General features: G+C 44.4%; 1 protein-coding gene across 1 annotated transcript; it reads right to left on the reverse strand.

Annotated features, from left to right (window-relative positions):
• Window positions 1–1,324: 1,324 nt before the first annotated feature.
• On the reverse strand, window positions 1,325–19,949 carry LOC121673131 (protein RIC-3-like). The gene is made up of 6 exons (XM_042046201.1): window positions 19,788–19,949; window positions 13,756–13,979; window positions 13,116–13,194; window positions 10,906–10,999; window positions 5,531–5,679; window positions 1,325–4,413 (listed from the first exon to the last, which is right to left on the reverse strand). The coding sequence occupies exons 1-6, from the start codon at window positions 19,915–19,917 to the stop codon at window positions 3,926–3,928; spliced, it is 1,164 nt and encodes a 387-aa protein (XP_041902135.1). The 5' UTR covers window positions 19,918–19,949; the 3' UTR covers window positions 1,325–3,925.
• Window positions 19,950–20,477: the final 528 nt, after the last annotated feature.

A 20,477-nucleotide genomic window follows, 5' to 3' on the forward strand; every position in this document is an offset into this window, starting at 1 on the left:
CCACCCAACCAACCTGCATTGGTATCATTCTCTCCTGTCAGTGCTGCAAAGAAATCTGAAGCCTTTAGCTCTGTCACAGGTGTTAAAAGGAGCCCTAATAACTCCTAAGGTGCAAGGGATTAGAGTCCTTGCAAGGCACAGGTAAAAGGGGAGTTCAGCTCCTTGTTTTTCATGTAAAAAGGGGGGTTCACGTTATTCTTAGTGCTTGAAACAATTGGAAATAGATCTGGAATTGAAAAGGGGACCCCTTGGCTGAGGTTTTGCAAACCTGGGAGAAAACGTCTGGTACGAAACAGGTATTCCAAGAGCACACAGTAACGCTGTGCCAAGGGGATTGGGCAGCTCCCACCTGGAGTGGCAGCTTGGCAGAGCAATGGCCAGCACGAGGAGCTCCTGATGAGCAGAAGTTCACTTTCCTGCAGCGATGTGGATTATTGGTACGTTTGGAACGATTGCACCTGGCGCATTGGAACAACAGTGGTGAGGCCAGACCCCTAATCGGGGCTCCAGGCTGCTTCTGAGGGCTGGGTTCATTGGGCTGGGACACGAAACGGGGCTGGGTGGTGACTCTGGATGTGGCACAGGCCCGTCCCATGGGCTGCCCCAGCTGTGGTGGGTGGCATTGCCATGGGCATCTCCCCCACCCCAGCACCGAGGGCCAGATGTGAGCAGTTCTGTGGGGGTGGCCCCAGGCCAGCACCCCACCTTGTGGTGCCCAGCCTGGCTTAGAGCTGGTGCAGACCAGGGGAATCCAATTTATTTCATTAAAGCAGAGTGTCCCAGAGCCCCGTGGTGGGTGTAGATGCAGTGGGATGCCTGCCCTGTGCTCCTGGGTTTGTGCCTCGTCACGGTTGTGGTGACACCCAGCGAGCATTCACGAGCCTGTGACAATCCAGGGGAAGGGTCAGTCTCACACTGCGCTGTGCCCATATCCACAGGAGCTCTTCAAGGTCACCAGCACATCTCCTACCATTTCCTTGGGATTACTGGGGAATGATTTAAGGGCTTGGCTGAACACTGGGGTGCGGCTGACACTAGACCAGATTGGTCAAAGCCCCAACCAACCTGACCTAGAATGTTTACAGGGATGGGGCATCCACACGTTCTCTGGGCCACCTGCTCCAGTGCTTCTCCACCCTCATGATCAGAGGCAGCTCCCACAGCCTGCCCTTGTGTGCTGTGGGCCCCAACTCCTCACCATCTCCAAGGCCTGGGCTGGCCCATACCCCACACATCAGTATCTTTCCTGGGCTGTGGAGACCAAGAGGGGACAGAAGAAACCATAAGCACTCCCCAAAATCCCAAAAAAGAGAGGAAGAAAGAATTTTTGTTGTTATTTTTTTGGTTTATTGGTTTGTTTTTTTAAAATTTATTTCCCAACATTGAAAGGAATTTCTTATGAAGCAGCTAGAAGGGACCTCCATGTGAAGGCCAGCACTTCTTCCTGGCTGAACTGGCATCTGCTGCTTCTCCAAGGACACAGCTGTCTACATTCTTGCCTTGGTCTGCTAATATTCGTCATGCAAGGCTGGCTTCACTCTCCATCAGGGAATGTTGTTGTCCTCAGACTGAAATAACCCCACCTCCAGACCCCAGGAACCTCAGTGGCCCTCTTGGGGACAACTCCTGTCGCCTCAGTACAGCAGCCTGGTGGAAACCAAGTCAGTTCATGTCCTTTCCCTCTGGCTCAGAGCAGAGGAGATCCAGGAAGGGTGGGGGTAGGAGATAGGAAGGAAGGGCTCGTATCATGCATGGCAATCAACAAAACAATTGTTGATGCTGGGAGATGGAGCAGGTGAGCCAGCAGGACAGGCCCCATGTGGAGGCTGGGACTCCATTAATATTACCTAGCACATTTGCAAAGAAGAAATTCCTAGGGCTCCATACCTTCATTATGATCATTTTACTGTTTAAAAAACCTAGTCTCAAATTGTTGATGTTACAGCCTAAAAAACCCCAGCATGTAAGGTGGCACCAGCAAAGCAGGATGTGGGCATGAAAGCTTCTAAAAAGGAAAGTTTCTAAAGTTTCTAAAACATGCTCCTACTTAAGGGGTCACGGGAGCACAGATGCTGTCACCAAAGTACCAAATAAGGAGGATGACGGCGTTTTCATCCTTGTCTTGTTGCTTATTTTTCAGTCGTGCAGGCGCGGATTTTGAGCCGCCAGAATTCCTGGAGGCAAGCGCAGGATATTGTCCCTTCCATGTTGGCAATGGCTCTCATGGTGCAAGGGCTGATGCTCCTCCTCCTCCTTCTCGTCCTCCCCCTCCTCCTCCTCCTGCACTGTCGATTGCCATTTCTCAGGCCCAGGGAAAGCGACTCCCTGTTTGGCCACTGCCGGATGTGTCTCTGTGCTGTCCCAGGCAAGGGTGGGCGGCCAGCCAGCTCACTGCTCCGGCTGCTCCCTGGCAGGCTGATGTCCCTGGGCTGCACAGCGTTCCCTGGTGGGCACAGAGCCAAGCTCTGCATGGCCATGACCAGGGAACTGAAGGTGGTGCCACTCATGGCAGAGGGGTGGTTGTGTTCCTCCTCTTCCACTGTCTCCTCAGCCTCCTCCTGGCACATGCCTTCCTCTTCGGCCATCACTGGAAGGGGCCGAGCTGCCGTCCCTTACAAAGGTGGGCTGCCACCCGCCTCGCTGCTCCGGCTGTTCTTCCTTCCAGACATTCATCAAGGGCCTCGGAGCTGGGTGGGGAGGGGAGCAGCTGCAGAGGGCCCTGCTTCTGTAGTGCTGGGGCACTCAGGGACTGGTGACATCACAAACAGCCAGTGTGGCTGGGCCATGGAGTGTGGCCCAATACATGGGGTTATGTGGGCCTGTGGCCTGAGAAATGCCCAGATACAGGACAAGGAGGAGGGTCATGGGGGCTGAGGGCCCCTTTCCTGGGGCCCATCCTGCCTGCCATGCTGCTTGTACAAGGAAGGCTGTCCCTTGGGCACAGGGACCACCGACCACCTCCTCTCAGGAGCCCTTGGCTCCAGCACCCTCCTCATCCCTTACCTGGGGTTGCCTCAACAAGACGGTGCCAACAACATTCCAGGAGCATAAAAAGCCTGCAGGTTTCCAGGAAGAAGGAAAAGCCTACCTGCTACCTTCAGTCTGAGCGTTCCCCTCACGCTGTTCTCTCCTTTACAGACAAACCTTAACACCAGTTTTTTGGTTTTAGTCTCTAGGGATATTTTTAGTGCTCTCACATGTTGTGGTCCACTTCCTGCAGTCATCTGGGAATTTCACCACAGCTAAGGCAAAGTTAAAGCACAACTCACAGAGCTTCAGTCTTGCTCACACAAGTAACACAACATGGATTAGACTACCACTCCAACAACACGGAATAGCTGGGAAAGGGGCTGTGGGGTAGCATAGGAGCTTTGTGGATTGTAGTGACAGCAGTTTCTCAAGTGTAGAGAGCAGTGACAGAGTTGAGAGAGTCACGTGTGTGACTATGACCTGCTCTGCCGACCAGTTAACATTCAGCTAAGAGAAAGAAGGCATATTTTGTCCTTCAGCATCCCAGTAAACTCATGCATATATAAGGATTTGATTAACTCTCCTAACTGATAGCACGCAGATGTTTTTGAAAAAGTCAGAAGAGACATTTGGCTAACTCTGGGACGACAAAGGGCAAAACCAAGGACAGCTCCTTCAGAATGGAAAAGGAACGAGTCACAAATATCTGCTCCAAAATAAAAGGTTTCAAAAATCAAGGACCAAGCACTGTTGGCAACATCATGGTAACCCATGATGAGTGCATGAAAGACGGCACGGGCTTCCAGTTCAGGCAGATGATGTGACTGGTACCACGAGAATGCAATAGGTACAAGGAGATGAACACAGAGAAGTCTTCACTGGGAACAAAAACCACATGGATGACAGTTTATGACCTCTACCTTTACCAGCTGGATAGCATCCCCTGTTGTCCCTATCAATCCAGTACTTTGGTGTTGCGCTTTCTCAGTGTGCCTGTCTCCTCTGACTCACTGACTTTTTGCTTTTCCAGTGCTGCATTTTCATTTTCTGACTCCACAGACAGGTCCTCTTGGCTTGTCTCTTCTACTTCACTGCAGCTCTCCGAGTGGAATCCAGCATTCTCTGCTACGACAGCAGGATCATCATCGCAGCAACAGCAGCACTCCCCGGCGCTCTGGCTGCAAGGAAGGTCAGTCTTCTCCTCACTGATGAGAGTTACCTCATCCTTTGTCTGCATTAAATCCTGACCACCCATTCCCATGGTGAGATCACTTAGCAGGGTTTCATCATAAGGATACTCCTCGTCTTCCATGCCCTCCATTCTTTCTGCCAGCTCTTCTGGAGAGGGCTGGCTCAGGTCAGGGTAATCTACAAGGATTGTGTCCTGCTTGCGCTTGAAGCAATCAGAATTGTCGTAGACAGGATAGGTCTCTTCTGGATAACCTTAGGAATAAAGGGATATGCAGCTTGGAGTATTACCAGCATTTAATAGTCCTGACTTCAGTGGGGGATGCAAAGTTGGCCAGGACAGTTGGTTTTTCTACTGCCAGTGCACGTGTCAGCTCTTTACTGCCATGTGCACATCACGATATTGAATCCATGGCAAGAATGTGCAAAGCATGTCTTCTTGGGAGATGATGAAAAAAATTCACTTATTTTTAGGGAGCCAGGATATCAACCCTGACTTTCAGGAGTGAAAGCTGAGCTTTCCTGGAAGCTGTGGGGGCTAACAACAGGTAAAAATGGTGTGTCTTAGATCTTTAAATGAATCCTTTGGGTTTTTTTTTTTTGCCTACAGATTGTCTGATGCATGGTTTGAACCCTTGCTATAAACAGCATTACTTAGTTGAAAAGTCAGATACATCACTGACTTTGTGCATTTTATTTTAGAAATAACATCATAAACTTGACTTTATGAACAGAGTTCAGGGCCACTGTTTATGCTTTATATTTTGGATCATTTTTGAAAGCTTTTTAAAAAGCAAGAAATTAAGTCTGCATTTAAAATTATGACAGCGAGCAGCTCAAGATATCTTGAAAACACATTTATGTAGCAGGTAAACACCACAGAATGGAAAGGACATTAAAATAAATAATTTTTATAAGACAGAGTTCCCAGAGTTGACTTTTACAACACTGGAGCAAACCAAGAATGGCTAATCAAAAATGAAAACTGTAACTTATCTATAGCATACTGATTCTGATTGCCAGGGGTTTTATGATTCTCAAGAAATCCAGCCCAGCAAAGACAGGGACAGATACAAACCTAGAGCTGCCAAGCCCCAGCAGCACATGGAGCATATGTGAATATTCATATGGCACTTTGGGCAGCAGACAGTGCAGTGTTTAGACTAAAAGAAATGCCAGATACCTCAAAATCTATTTTTTTCTATTGTGGTTGGGGGGAGAAAAAAAAAGCCAAGCAACCTCTTGCAAAGTTTTGAACACTGGCTTCTGGAAAGGAAGGATAAAGTTAACCAATGCTTTCAAAGGATCTGGGACTGTGAGGAATCCTTAATCAATTTCTCTTGTAAGGGTAATAACAAAGGCTCTCACTTACCTTCCCAATCTGCCATGTAAGGAGCTTCCTCAGCTTCCTTCTCAGGAGAGATGTCATCGATGAGTTTTCCTTCTTTCATAACTCTAGTAATTTCTCTGAGTTGCTGAAGTAACATTTTTTCCTGGTCTGTTGTAACATTTTTGGTCCTGCTAGAAAATATTAGACACCAGAATTTAGTCCACTGTTACTACAAGCTATGAAAAAAGTTTCAACCCAACTGTTTGGTCTGTGTCAGCAGCACAGTCCGGAGAAACCTATTGAGGAGTGTGACCCATCCTCAACATCTGCTTGCGCTCTGCACTTCACCTGGGTATAATTTATCCCTTCATCCAAAAAGCCTGCGAATTTAAACAGCTAAAGGAAGGCAGGTAAAGCCAATGTGAGAGCAAGATGAAAGTGACACACACGAAAGAGTTATGGTACAAATAGCACTACAGAAATTTCTTGCCTATAAAAGTGTGTTAGGTAAGAATTAGAGTGCAGTGCCTGGTGTGAAGTATTATAAGGAAATGAAATTCTGAATCTGTGCTACATGTCTAGCTTGTGGGGCTGATCAAAATTTCTCACAGTCATTAGCCTCAAGACTCTGACGATCCCTCATTATGACCACTAAATCTGCAAGTTGGACAGATCATCCTGTCATTACAGACAGTCAACAATGCATCCTGGTGGGGAGATGGCGGGGAAAAATAGGAAGGAAGATTTAAAAATGCAAAGAAGGTGTTACATTTAACTGTAACTTGCCCTTTAGAATTACAGGGAGAGGACTGAGATTTTTATCAGATTCCAAGCAAACTCTTGACTGGTTCTACACTGCTGAATCTAGTAATTATTACTGCTTAGGTAATACAATTGTTGCTGTAACAAAAATGCTTCCAATAGATAAGATCGTGTTGTCATTACATGTTATTTTCTCTGAAAAGAAAAAAGACTCCTAAAAATCTTAGGGACAAAACAGTAGTGTTTGGAGGGGGGTGCTCTGCAGTCTGCTAACTCAGTAAGTCAGAATAAGGAAGACACTGTTGGCCACCAGGGGTGAAAATGGTTCTGACCAATGGTGCTTGTTTCACCCTGAGTTTAGAATCATGGTATCTTGAGGTTTAAGTTGTTCTTGAGCAGTAATGCCAGTTCAAGCCACTCCTCCGGCACCCTTTTGCATCTGGGTTTCAGGTAGGATCTGTTGCCCCCAGTTACTTGGAAAGGGTGGCCCTGGCATGCACAGAATGCTGAACTGTAGGTGGTATGTGAGGTCAGACAGATGGTCTCTGGTGGTCTCTGATCTGAAAAGCAGATAGATAATCTCCAAGAGCAGATTCACTGAGTAGGCTGCTCAGTGAATCGTAGGGATGAAGAAACATTTTGGCTCCAGGTGGTCAGTATCTATGTGAACCTCATTCTAGTCATCTGAATTCTAATAAGCTTGCCATGTCCATCTTCAGGTTTTCCTCTTACCAACTTCTGGGACTGGAGCAGCACTCCAAGAGGTAGGTACTCTGGTGCCACTCTGCCTATATGGGAACGATGGTGACACGATGGCTACTCCACCAAGGGCAGCAAAGTCACCCTGGGTTAAAGCCAAGATTAGCTTCCTACTGCTGGTTGGTGTGATGGTGGTGGAAGTGCTGATCCTGGGCTGGATTTTGTGCACAGCTGCAAACACAGGTGTGTGTGTGTAACTGAACTTAGCTCAGGAGCCGGTTTCATTAGCACCTACCCAGATTAAACTGTTTCACTGAGATCACAAGGCAAAACATCACTTCTCTGCATTTCCACCAAGGAGCACTTTGCCCCACAGTTTGAAAAGTTGATATCTCAACACTACATGTAGGTTGCACTGAGTGCCCCCAAGTTGTGGTGGCAATCTCTTCCACAAACAACTGAATGTGTGAGGCAGCATCTTCCCAAAAGCCTGGCTTATGCAGATGTGGAATCTGAGATGTGAATTAAGAGGCCCACAAAAAGGAATGGTTTCATCAGCCTTTGACCAAAGCTGCGACAGCATTGCCAAACTAATCCTCCTTTTACAGACAAAACTGTACCCAATTTGAATATATATCACTTGGATGAAGACAGAGAGGCCTATCTCTTTAGCAGATAAGCCAGCTCAGATAACAGGATCAATCAATCAGCTGCATCACTGTGGCATTTCATACAGGAAAATGCCTAATATGTGGGATACCCTCATTAGAAAACACTACGGTCTTATTGCAACACAAGGCCTCTGCATTTCAGAGCCCTCCCCCAAATACCTCCCTTAAAAGGCAAATTTCCGTGCAGAGAGGGAGAAACTAAAGGCCGTGTTTTATTGTGACTTCATTTAAGGCCTCTGGGATGACTTACTGTAGGATGCTGGCAGTGTATAAGAAATCTGGCTGCCTGCATGAGGGAGATTTACCAGGATATCATGCGCTTAGGAATACTAAGAGGATAACAGATGCAGAAGGTTTACAGCATAAGAAAAGGTCATTATTTTTGCTCTCTGTATTTGTAGCTCCAACACAACTATTACTTTTCATAATGGCCATACTTACACTTTGTAGAGTCCCAAAGTGCTCACTAACAGGTAAAGGTTTCTTATTCTTACCCTGAGATTAGAACATTTTCTAAAGAGCCATCATGACTGCAGGGAAAATAATCTAAAATGGCACCTCAGACATGTTAACTGGTATTTTTTTAGTTTCATGATCTTAAAATAATTACTATTAATATGCAGCTACATCCCAAAAACTGGCACCTTATGGAGCCTCTCACTCTTCCGTATCATCTTTGCTCAGCTTATGATAAAAAGGAAAGTTTTTCCAGTTGACAGCGTGGTAAACAGGACTTTAAAAACAGGTAAGTGAGCTGCATTATTTCTACCTCTTACCTAAATACCAGGAATAGAAAATTTTGGTTACGTTTTTGAGGACCTGGCCAGGCAGTTCTTTCTTCCTGTTGCTTTCTTTACCTTGCCTCTTCCTACAACATGCTAGGCCTCATTAGAAGTATCTGTACTTGTACTTTTTGATAGTTTTGCATTTCTGGAAGGGTGTTTGTCTACTTAAAGGTGTAGCAATTCCAGCTGGTGTGCTAGTTTGGAAGGAGGTCTCCTCAGCTGGTTTGGAGGTTGGTCTTCAAGCCTCCTTTAAAACAAAAAGCAAATCCAAGTTTCTGGCTGCTACTTTCTGTAACACAGGGCTGGGTAACAGTGGCTATCCCATCTGAGAAAACCAGCTCATAGTATTGAGAGGTCTTCCAGCCTCACTTCACTCAAATGAATTTGAAAGGCAAAGAAATGGAGCAGGATAAGTCATAGCAAGAAAACAACATGTATGCTTGCTACAAAAGAAAGCAGAATAAAATCACACAGCACAGTTGTATTATTCCTTTGAAACAGGACTGCTTTCTGTGGTATAGCATTCTCTGAGAATAAACAATCCTTTCAAATTCATCCAGATTTCAGAAGAAATTTTTTTGAAGAAAATTTCCAAGACTAGAATGTCTTTGGATTCTAAGAATCTGCTGCAGGAGAAATCCAGGATGAATTCGGGAGCAGTTCAGCTGGGAGAATGCTCCTGAGGTACAGTGAGAGGACACTGAGGCACGAGCCCAGCCCTCAGCACTCTGACAAGCACTGTGTGTTATGGTGCCACATCAGGTTTTGTGACAGTGCAGAATATGACCTTTGGTCACTAAAGCTCCACTTGTCCAGCTGGCTGTTGCTTTGCCATACCTGGTGTAAGGGGCCATGGTCTCACCTGGGGTCTTCCAGCATCATTTTAGACTTGATACCAGTGATTTCTGTCTCTGACTTTTCTGTGTAAGGGTTTCTGTTTAACTGTGTATCAATAAATGAAGCTCAGGTCATTTTTACTCTCTTACTCCTTCTTTTTTATTTAAATCTATCAATATCCAGATTGAATAAGCCTAGCTCAGTACTCTGGTCTAACTACACTTCCTAACCACAGGTTTTATTTTAATAGATTTATCCAGTATTAGTGAAATTAATGAGTAGATTAAGAAAGCTTCAAAGTGTTTGAAAACAGCTATTTGCTCTATCAAGAGGTGCTTTTCCCCTCCTCTTCAAAGAGGCAACATACAAAATTCTTCATTGGATTCAGACTCTCATTTCCCCTGAGACCTTTAGACCCATCTATATAAATAGTCTGGTTGAACAAAGAAGGGAAGTTCTACTAAATAGAGGCTTTGGGCCAATAACACAGAGTGGAACAAATACTGGATGAGACCCTAAACCGATTTTCTCCGTAAAAAAAAAAATATCCCATCCTGAGAGTCAGCACAATATCTAGGCAGCTCATAAGCCTATTTCTGTCAGCTTAGAGGTACGTGTAGGGCATTGTGTCAGCTCTCCAGATCAGAGATGAGCAGTAGTCAAAGCAGGATCCTTCTGTTCCATTAACAAAACCAGGGCAGTTTAGGGCTCTCCCCGCAAGCTGGGCACCTCGTCTGCTCAAGACAATACAGGGCACAGCACAAAGTGGGCAAAACTACACTCAAAGAGAAGTGCTTTGAGGCATAAATGAACAAAATGTGCACGTTCAGCACAGAATTCCTACAGGGTGGGTTGAAACAGGACTTGGCTGATCCAGACAAAGTTAACATGATTTACAACCACAGCAGCTCTTGTTTTTTGCAAACCTCACCTTCATATTTATGGTATTTCAGTTTTCAAACACTGCAGTTGTGCAGTGTCCTATTGATCTGTTCTTTTTACTCCTTATGCAAAACATAGACGTGTTCCCAGTGCTTCTTTGTAACGTAGACTGGTGATATCAGATTTGTAGGAAACATTCATAAACATAATAAAATTTTGAATGCCAATTTTGCAACCCTTTGTCTTTTAGACTTAGAAGCAAATGCATGAATTTACTGCTCACAGGGTGGAACTAAGTTATGTAATCAGATTATCATGCAATTCTGCCTTAAAGAAATATTTTATGGTTATTCTAACAGGAATTGACATAGATTATAACAGAATTTCAATTTAGGAAAATAATCCATAGAACTGGAAAAGAATGATTCAAGATATTACTTTGGTCACATAAAACAGGTTGTTTTATGTACTTTAAATGTAGATGGTTTATCTTCTGTTTACACATACCTGTCATTTTCTTCCAAATAACACTCTGTACAAAGGGGGGAAATAGGGATAGTTGCTTTTCTGCTCAAGGAAAATGAAGTTGGAAAAAATTATTTATTTTATATATAGATGCTGAAAAGAGAAAAACTGCAGAACAAGAATTGTGATGTGTAAAATCAAACTTCTGTAATTTGAAGTAGCAACAAAAATGCTATTTTAATACAGAGAATGCAAGAAAGGTTAATTTCTAATCAGAGTAGAATCTCTTCTTAAAATGCTGTAATTTGAAACACACCTGTCATACATAGGTCCTACTCTGTTGATTAATTTTTCCATAGCTTCTTCTGTCTCTCTCAGTCTTTCCTGGAGCTGAGTGAGTTCATAGTCAGCTGTAAAACAAACAAACAAAAAAAAATCCCAAGATCTCTCAGTAGGAGCTTTGAAAATGTATCCCTGTCCCATTATCACAGGTAGCAAATGCTGTACCAAACCAAACTGGCTGTGAGGAAACTGAAACATTCAGCTGAGGGAGTTCTACCTACTTTTCCTGGCCTAAGAAGGTGAAGAATATTAGCAATGGTGATAGGACACACAGAAAGAACCTTCTTTCAAATGTTCCCAAGCTATCTCCCAATAAGCAGAGTGAGTGGGCCACTGGAAATGCCCTGGAGATTACAGTTTAAGAAAAGAAAATACCATGGGGGCTTTTGTGTGTTTGTTTGGTTGGTTGGTTTTTTCCTGTCTCCTGCAGAATTAGTTCACATGGAATTTCCCTCTTAAGACATTGGAAGCAGAAACAAAAGGTCATTTGAACATTTTCCAATGAGTCCAAGGTTTGAGAAGCCACTTCTTTCTCAAAGAGAATGAAGTTCATGGGCTTGATGGCTTGAATCCAGCCCTGCCCAGGTGTGCCAGGCTCGCTGGGATGATTAACAGTGTCCGCCTGGGGAGCAAAGCTGTGCTTGCACCTTTCTTTGAAAATGTGGCCAGACTATTGTGGCCACAGTACAATAGCAGACACAATGCAGGAACACCCAAACTGGCTTTTTGAAAGCATTGACAGTCAAGATGCAGCAGCACGGACGCCAAAAAGAATGCTTGAACTCCTTGTTGGGCTTCTGTAGCTCGTGCTCAAAATCCTGCAGCTGAGACTCCATTGCTCCCCTCTGCAGGACAAAATGAAACCAGCCTGGGTGAATGAAATATTCAGCTGCTTCAGGCACACCCATTTGAGCAGCACAAAGGCACAATGGAACTTCACCGCAGTAGGAATGGAGAAATCCATCCACAAACATCCTGTTTTTAGAAAGATCTCTATTCTTCACAGCTCGTCATTACTTAATGCAACACTGATGTCATTATTTTGCATGTCTGAGACTTTAAAGGAAGAGGAAGGGAAACTGGCAAAGAGAAAGGAAGTTACTTCCTCCAGGTCACTATGTAAGTGGTGACTCAGTCTCCAGGTTCCTAATGCAGTGACCAGTGCCCTGCTCTGCTACAGCTTGCCATGAATGCTTTAGGAATATAAATTAGGAGCTCTAGAAAAAGGCACAATAATTTTCACCGTTAGTTCCTTGGGATATAATGATGGCAAAATTAACTTACTGCAAAGTTACTTTCTCTTACCAAGCATCAGAGAAAAAAATACAATTACCATTGCTAATATATTGCCCAAAATTGCCAGGCACAATGCAGTACAAGTGCACTGGAGACACAATCTACAGCACTAAGTACATTAGGTATTCCTAATACGTGCATTAATGTCAAGATAATTGCAGCTATGTTAAGAGAATTACCTTCCTGCTACCGCTTTCTATAAAGCCCTAAGTACTTTTCTTTCCTATTACAGTTTAGCCAGCTAAACACAACACATTTAAACGCTGTAATGGTAACTACTCTTCCAATCCTCAGTAATAAGCTTATTAATTTATCTAATAAGTGCCTATAAATACTTGAATCTATCTCACCAATGTTTAGGTAAAATCAAATTAACATTTCAGAATATTATTTGCTCTCTTTATTGCATGCATGAGAACTGTGCATTGCAGAACAAAGAAAAGGACAAATTAGGGAAGCGCCTGATGATGGCTAAGAATTCACCAATTCAAAAAACTGAAACTAGCTTTTATGGTATCTTTCTATGCTCTTACTAGACTATTAGGGATTATAGAATAATTACAGCTGGACATCCTATTATCCATTTTTAATCATCAGCGACACAGCTTTTCAGCAAATCCGTGCAGTTAATTCAGCAAACCTCATGAATAGCCATTCCTTCCAGAGGGGCTTGGGATCAGGCTGCTATCACAGCCTCACTGGCTGAATGAGATGAGAAAGTGACAGCAGTAGTCTTTTTAACTCTTGCTCATTCCAACACAGAAGATCATGCGGGTTTTTTGGGGGAGAGAACATCAGTTTTTTTACAGTGCACCCAGAACTTGAAGAACCCTGTTGGCCCCTTACAGTGTCAACAGGTGCACAGATACAACTCAGAGTCACACTCACTGATTTTCCTCTTCATGTTCCCAGGTGTAGCAGTAGGGCATTTCCGCTCTGCAGGAGTGGTTCTTCCCTTGGAAGCCAGCTGATGAGGAAGAAAACATGGCCCTTCTATGAGTTACAACAATAGTAATAGGTAAGCCCCAGAGGCAATGGAAAAAAATACAGAAAACTGAAGTATGCCAGAAGGCAGCCCCAGAAAAGCACACCCAGCTGCAAAACCATGACAGATGCCGGGAGATTTTGCCAGCTGAAAACTCCTGTAAGACTCTTGGAACAAATGACAACATGTGACATATACAGCACATATAATATGTAGCCACTTAAAACAGGGAAAAGAATACCATGCTTATGTCCAAAATTAATCTAACATTGCTCTAGATATGCACATTTTCCCAGGGAAAAAAAAATCCTTTAAAAAACTGTAAGAGGTCAGAGGCCAATGCAGGATCAGAGAAATCCTTCTCTGCATTCTTAGCTACAGTCTTTGCAACAGCAAAACTCACAGGATATGCCAATCTTTTGACCACCAGGCAAAGGTCCAGCATAAGCATTTTTTTGAGCAGAGCTGAAATGGAACAAGGTACTGAAATGAGAGCATCATTTTTTTTTCCCAAAGTGACTTTTCACTTTATGTTGGTCTTACCTTAAATAAAATGTACAGGATATATAAGAAGATGCCAAATCCATATATAGGGATAATCTGTCCCACAAGACCTCTCCCAGTTCCACCAGTGCTTCCACTACCACCTCCACCTGCCTTGGCTTTGGCAACTGCTTCAGTAAGGTGAGACCTTGGAAAATGAGGAACAGCTCGGCTGTCGGGAATGGCGTGGGAATGCATCCTCGGAGGAAAGCGACCAAGCTTCCCTGAAAAAAAAAAACCCACAATGATCATTTCCCTCCAGGTACTTTGCACCCTTTTACGTGCAGCATAAACCTGCAGCAGGTGCAAGTGACCTCTTTTCTCTGCTTGTAAATTCACCACCACTGCTGAATAAGTAACTTGTTGGACTAAATCTGTAAACTCAGTCCTCAGTCTCTTGTGATGTGCAGTGCTGAGAGTCAGGTTTTACTTAAAGCCATTTACTCCTAGCAATTTTATTCCTACACCATTAAGAGTAGAATCACACAATTAAAATCTCTTGATTTTAAGCAGAGGAAGAGCTGGCAGGGCAGTTAACAAAACATGGACTTTAACAGGCATATTCTTGTCCAAATAGCTGATGGATCAGCATCTCCAGCAGGATGAAATGCCAAATTCCTGCTTGTTTCTCTCCTCAAAGCCCCCCTAAAACATATCATTTTTCCACTGTGAGCCTGATCTTTCAATATTGCCCAAAGGCATATTAATGTGTAAATGTATTTATGTCTAAATCATTATCCACTTAACACACTGACACACGACTGCAGTGTTTGCCCAGCAGAGACTTTTGGCTATTGCCATAAGAAATAGTATTTTATCTGATTTTACCAAGCCAGTAATGAAAGATTAAGAAAAGTGGTGTTACCTCAAGCTGTTCTCCTTAAAATGTCTAAGGTAAAGTAATGTAAGAAAGGAGATTGAATATAGCCCAGGACACATTATCTTTGGCATATTATAGGGAAAAAAAATTAGAGGTTTCTAACCATTCTAGGCAGAGCTAATTTAACACAAGAAAGGAGAGCAAGCATAAATGGATGTACAGATGCTAGAGAAAGACTGCAGAGAGCCTGAAACAGTGCTGCAGATGATTTCATGCAACTGAAAGGTGCAAGAACCTCAATAAATGTAAGCTCATGCACGATTCCATTTTCTTGCTGCCATCGATTCAACAATTTTGCTGTGAAATTCACTATTTTACTCCTTTGTGTAGTTGACATCCTGCTTTCCATCTCCATATCCAGCTTGGACATGCACCTGCACTCCCTTCCACCGACTGCTGCTGAGCTGAATTACTCAGTTACTCTGCCAGGGAATCTGGTGGCAAGAGGCGCTGATGGAAGCACCAGAGCCAGTGGCTGCCAGGCTGGCCTGCAGCTCACTCCCTGATCCCAGCTGGAAAACTCCCCCTCCCTGGTACACATGGTGCTGCCTGTGCTTGCAGAAAGAAAAAGAAAAGCAGGTTTGAAGCAGCACTGAAAAGAACTAACTTTACTTCTGCGAGTACACAGCTGCAAATACTTTTATGAGACTTTATACTTTTTCAGGAGAACCACTGAATTAACATTTGGTCTTGCTAGGAAACACCATCATAGGCAGCTAAATTCCTGAGCACAGAAAACTGCAGTAAACACTTATTAGGATGTGCTATCAATAATTCATGAAGTTCCACTATTAAAACCACATTTTTCTTAGCAGATGATGGCACACATTCCGTGAGTTCTTTAGTGTTAACAGCCAGGGTATGGCACCACTGACCAAACCCACTCCCATATTAGCTTAACTTCGAGGAAGCTGTTATCATGCACTTAAATTTTAGTGAATTATTCAAAGTCTGTGATGGAAAGCAAGCATCTTATTTACAAGAAAGTCCCCCTGCTCTAGCAGCAATGCCCTGTAGCAGTAGGTCACTGTGGAAACGAGTGTGATGTCGTGCAGAGAGCAGTATCACTGAGGTGGGGATGAAGCAGCAGGGTAGGTAAACATTTGTAAAACATCTTATGCAAATATGATTTATTGAAGAAAAAAAAAGAGATATTAAGAGAGCAGCAAATAATTGACAAAGGTGAAACTGCATTTAAGGTGAATAGTTTTCTAAATTATCCACAAGGCCTCGATTGTGCTTTAAAATATTCAATTCAATTAAATATAATCAGGCCAAGGGGACAGACACTAGACATTTCATTACCAAAATAATTTTAAAGGCGAATTTCAGGGCTCCTATTTCTAAACCTACCCTGTTGATATTACACTTCTATAATTATTTCCTTAATAAACAAATACCATCTTCCATAGTTTTTTATTGTGAAGAACCCATGCAAATTACACAAGAAATGGAAGGCACAGGCAGCTTGAAAGCAACATACAGACAAAGCTCTTAAATGCACAGTACATAAATGGAAAATGTAACGATTTGGGTGCCACCGTGACTCGACTTGAACAAGATTCCACATTTCCAAGGATGAAACAAACCATTTTCAAATGGAGACAATAACACACTCTCCACCAAGAAAATCAAGTGACACTTGATGAGCACAGAAGGGCCCTTACTCTGCACGCATAATAAACCAAACAGAAAGCCCCAAGAACAGACAAACATGTGACAGTGGGATACAGAACTATCTTACTGCCTCAGAAATGTAAATTCCAGTCCTCCAACCTATCTTTAAACTACTCTGAGTCCCACATTTTTGGATGTTTAGGTGCTATTTACATTTTCCTGATAAAACCACCACTTTTTCAGATAATCATAGGAATCAGAAGTGAAATTCATTTTTGTGAGATCCAAAACTCAGAAATTTTGCATATTTTTCTCCCCTGCTGTGCTGGACTTGCTATTTAAAGGAGATGTGTCCTCTAAGGAAAGCTTTTGCTAAGTAGGCTCTGCAGGACCTCCCCCTCTGGTGGAAGCCAATAAAGACTCACTCATACTGCTGCCTTCACTTCAGGACACTTGAATCAATCTTTAGCCCCTCTCAGCAGTGCATTTTCATAAACTATTTATTTCCTCCCTCTCTCTGTCCAATTAGACGAGTTACCTGTAAGTTCTGAAGCTGCAAGCAGCAACACACAGCAAGACACAGTGACTCCATGATGGTGCAACTTTATGTTGTCTAGACAAAATATCCTTCCGGGTTTTCTTGCATGTTTGGTGTAACAGCTTAGAATAATCTGTACAGAAACTGTTTTCTTGACACTTAACCAAATTCTCTTTCAAGCCACTATGTAATTTACCATATACACTATATTTTACTGCTATTCTCCACCCCCTAATTTCTCCAACACGTCTGCCCACAGAAAGCCCAAGCACTTATCCCTTTTCTAACACTACCAGCTCAGTTTTATGCACCACAATATAAAAAAGACATTATGCTATTAGAGAGTGCCCAAAGGAGGGCCACGAGCATGGTGAAGGGTCTGGAGGAAAAATCTTCATTTTCTTCAAGACACCAGCAGGCAACTGATGTGTGCATTGCACAAATTGAAGCTGAGCAGAGGGGTTACCTGAAGTGCCATATATTTTTTTTTGTAAAGCTGATGAAACTTGATTGTTCACAAGAATGCAGAGCTTGCTACTGCCATGGAGCTGTAAGGTTTTTCTGAAACTGCCAGCTTAGAGAGTAGCTTTACAAAATGCGTGGCATGTATTTATGAACACTAGACTTAAAATGTACCTTTTAAACGGCAAGTAGGTCCCCTTTTTGTTCCTCTTTAACAAAAGATAAACCTTTTAATGCCTGTCTATGAAGTCAGCAAGGAATGTGATACAAACACAGTAAGTTCGTTAAGTAAGCTTTGTCATATACTTGAAATTATTACTGTGAAAAAGAACAGCATTCCTGCCTGGAAGATAATATTAACTTCTATAGTTCTGTGGTCACCATTTCCCTAAAAGAGACATCTGAAAATGGCTTTATTAGAGAAAGTGCCATTTCCATGCTTAAAGCCTGTTTCGATAAAAAGCCTTCTGGTAACATTGAGTTCTAACAAATGGTACTAAACTTCAAGCATGTTTTATTCAGAGACATTTTGCCCCCAAGACTACAATAAGCACTTTATTAACTTCAAGAATGACATGATTACCTCAAGCCCCTGAAACTCCTGTCAGGTAACTGCAGTAATCAGTGCACCGAAGAGGATGACTATGACAGAGATATGAATTGAGCAGCTCATATATAAATAACTTCAGGTGAAATAAATTTTGGTCTACAGAGCAGGTGTAATGAAATCCTTGCTATCAAGCTAAAAATACGGACTATAAACTCTCATCTGGAACTGATCAGCTGAGGAGAGTTGTTACATCCTCAGCCAAAGACAGGTGCTGCAGTCCAACAGGGAAGCAGCGCTGGGGGCTCGTGCTGCACCAGGCACACACTGATCTGTGCTGTCCTGTGATCTCTGCAAGAATGATGGAAAATATTTATAATACTGAGCATGGAAAGAGAAATGCTCCCTATTTTAAGCATTTAACTGCAGCGGTGATTAGACACCCTATCACAGCACTGCTCAAGGCCAGCTGTGCTACAACAGGTACAAGCATCACTCATTAGCCAGACGGCACTGAAAATAACCGGGACACAAATTTGTTGCTGGGTTTTTTCAAGCTAGTTTCTCTGTCAGATCAACCTGCAGCCAAAGAGAGGAGCACCACAACACTAACTGACAACTGCCAAGGCCTGCACTGCTGTGGGAAAAGTGTGTGAAATTCCATCGTCCTGTACCACTGTGCGATCAGCTGGGAGCTGAGCAGGGGCAGAGCTAATGGGGAGCCAGGTACCGCCTCCCACGACATCTGCTCCCATCCCAGATGGCTGCTGGGCCTTTATGGGGCCCTGCACGGCGCCCTCACAGTACTGCTCTTGATGTGCTGCCAAAAACTCAGCTCCATTTCAGGTTTTCAGTGTGAGGACATTCTGCAATGGAACTATAAACCTGTAGATCTACAGTGCTGACCAAGGTATTTTCAAGTTCTTAAAGACCAAAAATACACATGGTAACCATGAAAGTGCTGTTGTGGCATGGAAATCCTATATTTGGCTTCAACGTAACATCGTTTTAGCAGTGACTTCAGCCTGAACGTCCTCAGAAAACCTTGAAATGAAATACTAAATGAAATCCATGTCACTGAAGTGTGCAGACATGGGAGAAGCAGGCTGTTGGAGGGATGCACAAAACACAGTCACTGAACACGAGTTCCTGTGGGACAACATCCAGAAGAACCTGTAAGCTCTCTGTGCTTCCACCAGCCTCACCTCTAGCGTGCAGGCAGCCCTGGGCAAAACTCCTTCTCTACCAAGACTTGGTACTTTTGTGAAGTGCCTTGGGGGAAAAAAAGCCCTACAGTAAAAGGCAATGGGCATAAAAAGGATGGGAGATGCTTGTATGAACCCATTCCTTAAGAGAGGACATGCAGAGTGGGAGGGCAGGCAGGAAGGACACAGCTGGGAGGCTGCACGGACAGGACATGAGCCTAAAATGAGCCATCACGTGCCCACAACATTATGAGAATCGGGTGCATGAAAACAAAAGTTTAAAACGCTGGCGTAGGAAACGGAACAATGAAGGCGATTCAAATGAATTTTTATTTCATATGCAACAACAAAAGCATTCCGTACAGAAAATAACAAAATAATGAAGGGATGTGTTGCCAAGAAAAACAGAACAAACAAAATAAGCGGAATGAGCATGTCACTTTTCGGAAGCTTTAATACCCCACACATAAATAAAATGAACACTGGAAGATTTTAAATTATTTAAAAAAAAAAAGAAAGTAGATCACAGCGGTAACCACGGATGGATCCTCCGCCACTCCACACGTCGCTAAGGGAGGAGCGCGGGGGAGTGACGCGGGAAGGGGGAACTAGGCTATGTTTCCATACCAGGCGGCGGAGCTCCCTGCGTGCGGCCCCGGCCCCTCACGGAGCCCCCACAGCCCGCCCGCCCCGGCCTCACCCCGAGACGCTGCCCGAGCGGGACCGCGCCGTGACGGGCCGGGGAGGGACAAGGGGGGGCGGTGGCGAGGAGCGGCCTCTTACCCTCGGGCGGCGCGGCGCCGGGCTCCTGCCTGCCGCCGGCCCGGGGCAGGAAGGTGCGCGGCAGGAGGAGGGAGACGCAGAGCACCAGGCAGGACACGGCGGCCACCCGGCAGCACGTCCAGGCCGCCATGGCGGGGTCGCGCCCGCCGCGCGCCCGCGGGCTGTGCGCAGGCGCGCGCAGGCGCCGCGCGGGAGCCTGAGGGGAGCGCGAGGGGCCGGAGGGGAACGCCTTGGAAACGCGTTGGGATTGCAGGGCCTGGGCCTCGAGGAAAAGCCCGGAACCTCAGACAGGCAGAACAGGGCCAAGCGGACACAGGGTTCCCTTCTTGTCCTTCCAGTGCCTGAAGGGAACCTGCAAGAAAGATGGAGGGGGATTGTTCACGTGTAGTAACAGGACCAGGGGGAATGGCTTCAAACTGAAAGAGAGTAGGCTTAGATTAGATATTAGGAAAAAAATTCTTCACTCTGAGGGGGGTGAGGTACTGGAGCAGGCTGCCCAGGGAAGTTGTGGGTGCCCCATCCCTGGAAATGTTCAAGGCCAGGTTGGATGGAGCTCTGAGTAACCTGGCGTATGGGAAAGGTGTCCCTACTGTCAGGAAAATCCACAAGCGCCTGAGAGGAAAGCTGATGTCTTTACAAAGAATGTGATGGGTGAAGGTATGGTGTTAACGTCTTTGCAATGGGGTTTAA

This window comes from Corvus kubaryi, unplaced genomic scaffold (genome assembly GCF_017639235.1).
Source record: "Corvus kubaryi isolate FWS band 111438036 unplaced genomic scaffold, C.kubaryi_AGA036_p1.0 65230, whole genome shotgun sequence".
Classification (NCBI taxonomy): Eukaryota; Metazoa; Chordata; class Aves; order Passeriformes; family Corvidae; genus Corvus; species Corvus kubaryi.

Bases quoted from the DNA above. Each gene is read 5' to 3' on its own strand.
- LOC121673131 (XM_042046201.1), bottom strand. From the start codon at position 19,917: ATGGCGGCCTGGACGTGCTGCCGGGTGGCCGCCGTGTCCTGCCTGGTG. The intron at 13,980-19,787 runs GTAAGAGGCCGC...TTTTTTTTTCAG, and splicing joins CGGCGCCGCGCCGCCCGAGG to GGAAGCTTGGTCGCTTTCCT. The intron at 13,195-13,755 runs GTAAGACCAACA...CTTCCTCATCAG, and splicing joins TCCTGTACATTTTATTTAAG to CTGGCTTCCAAGGGAAGAAC.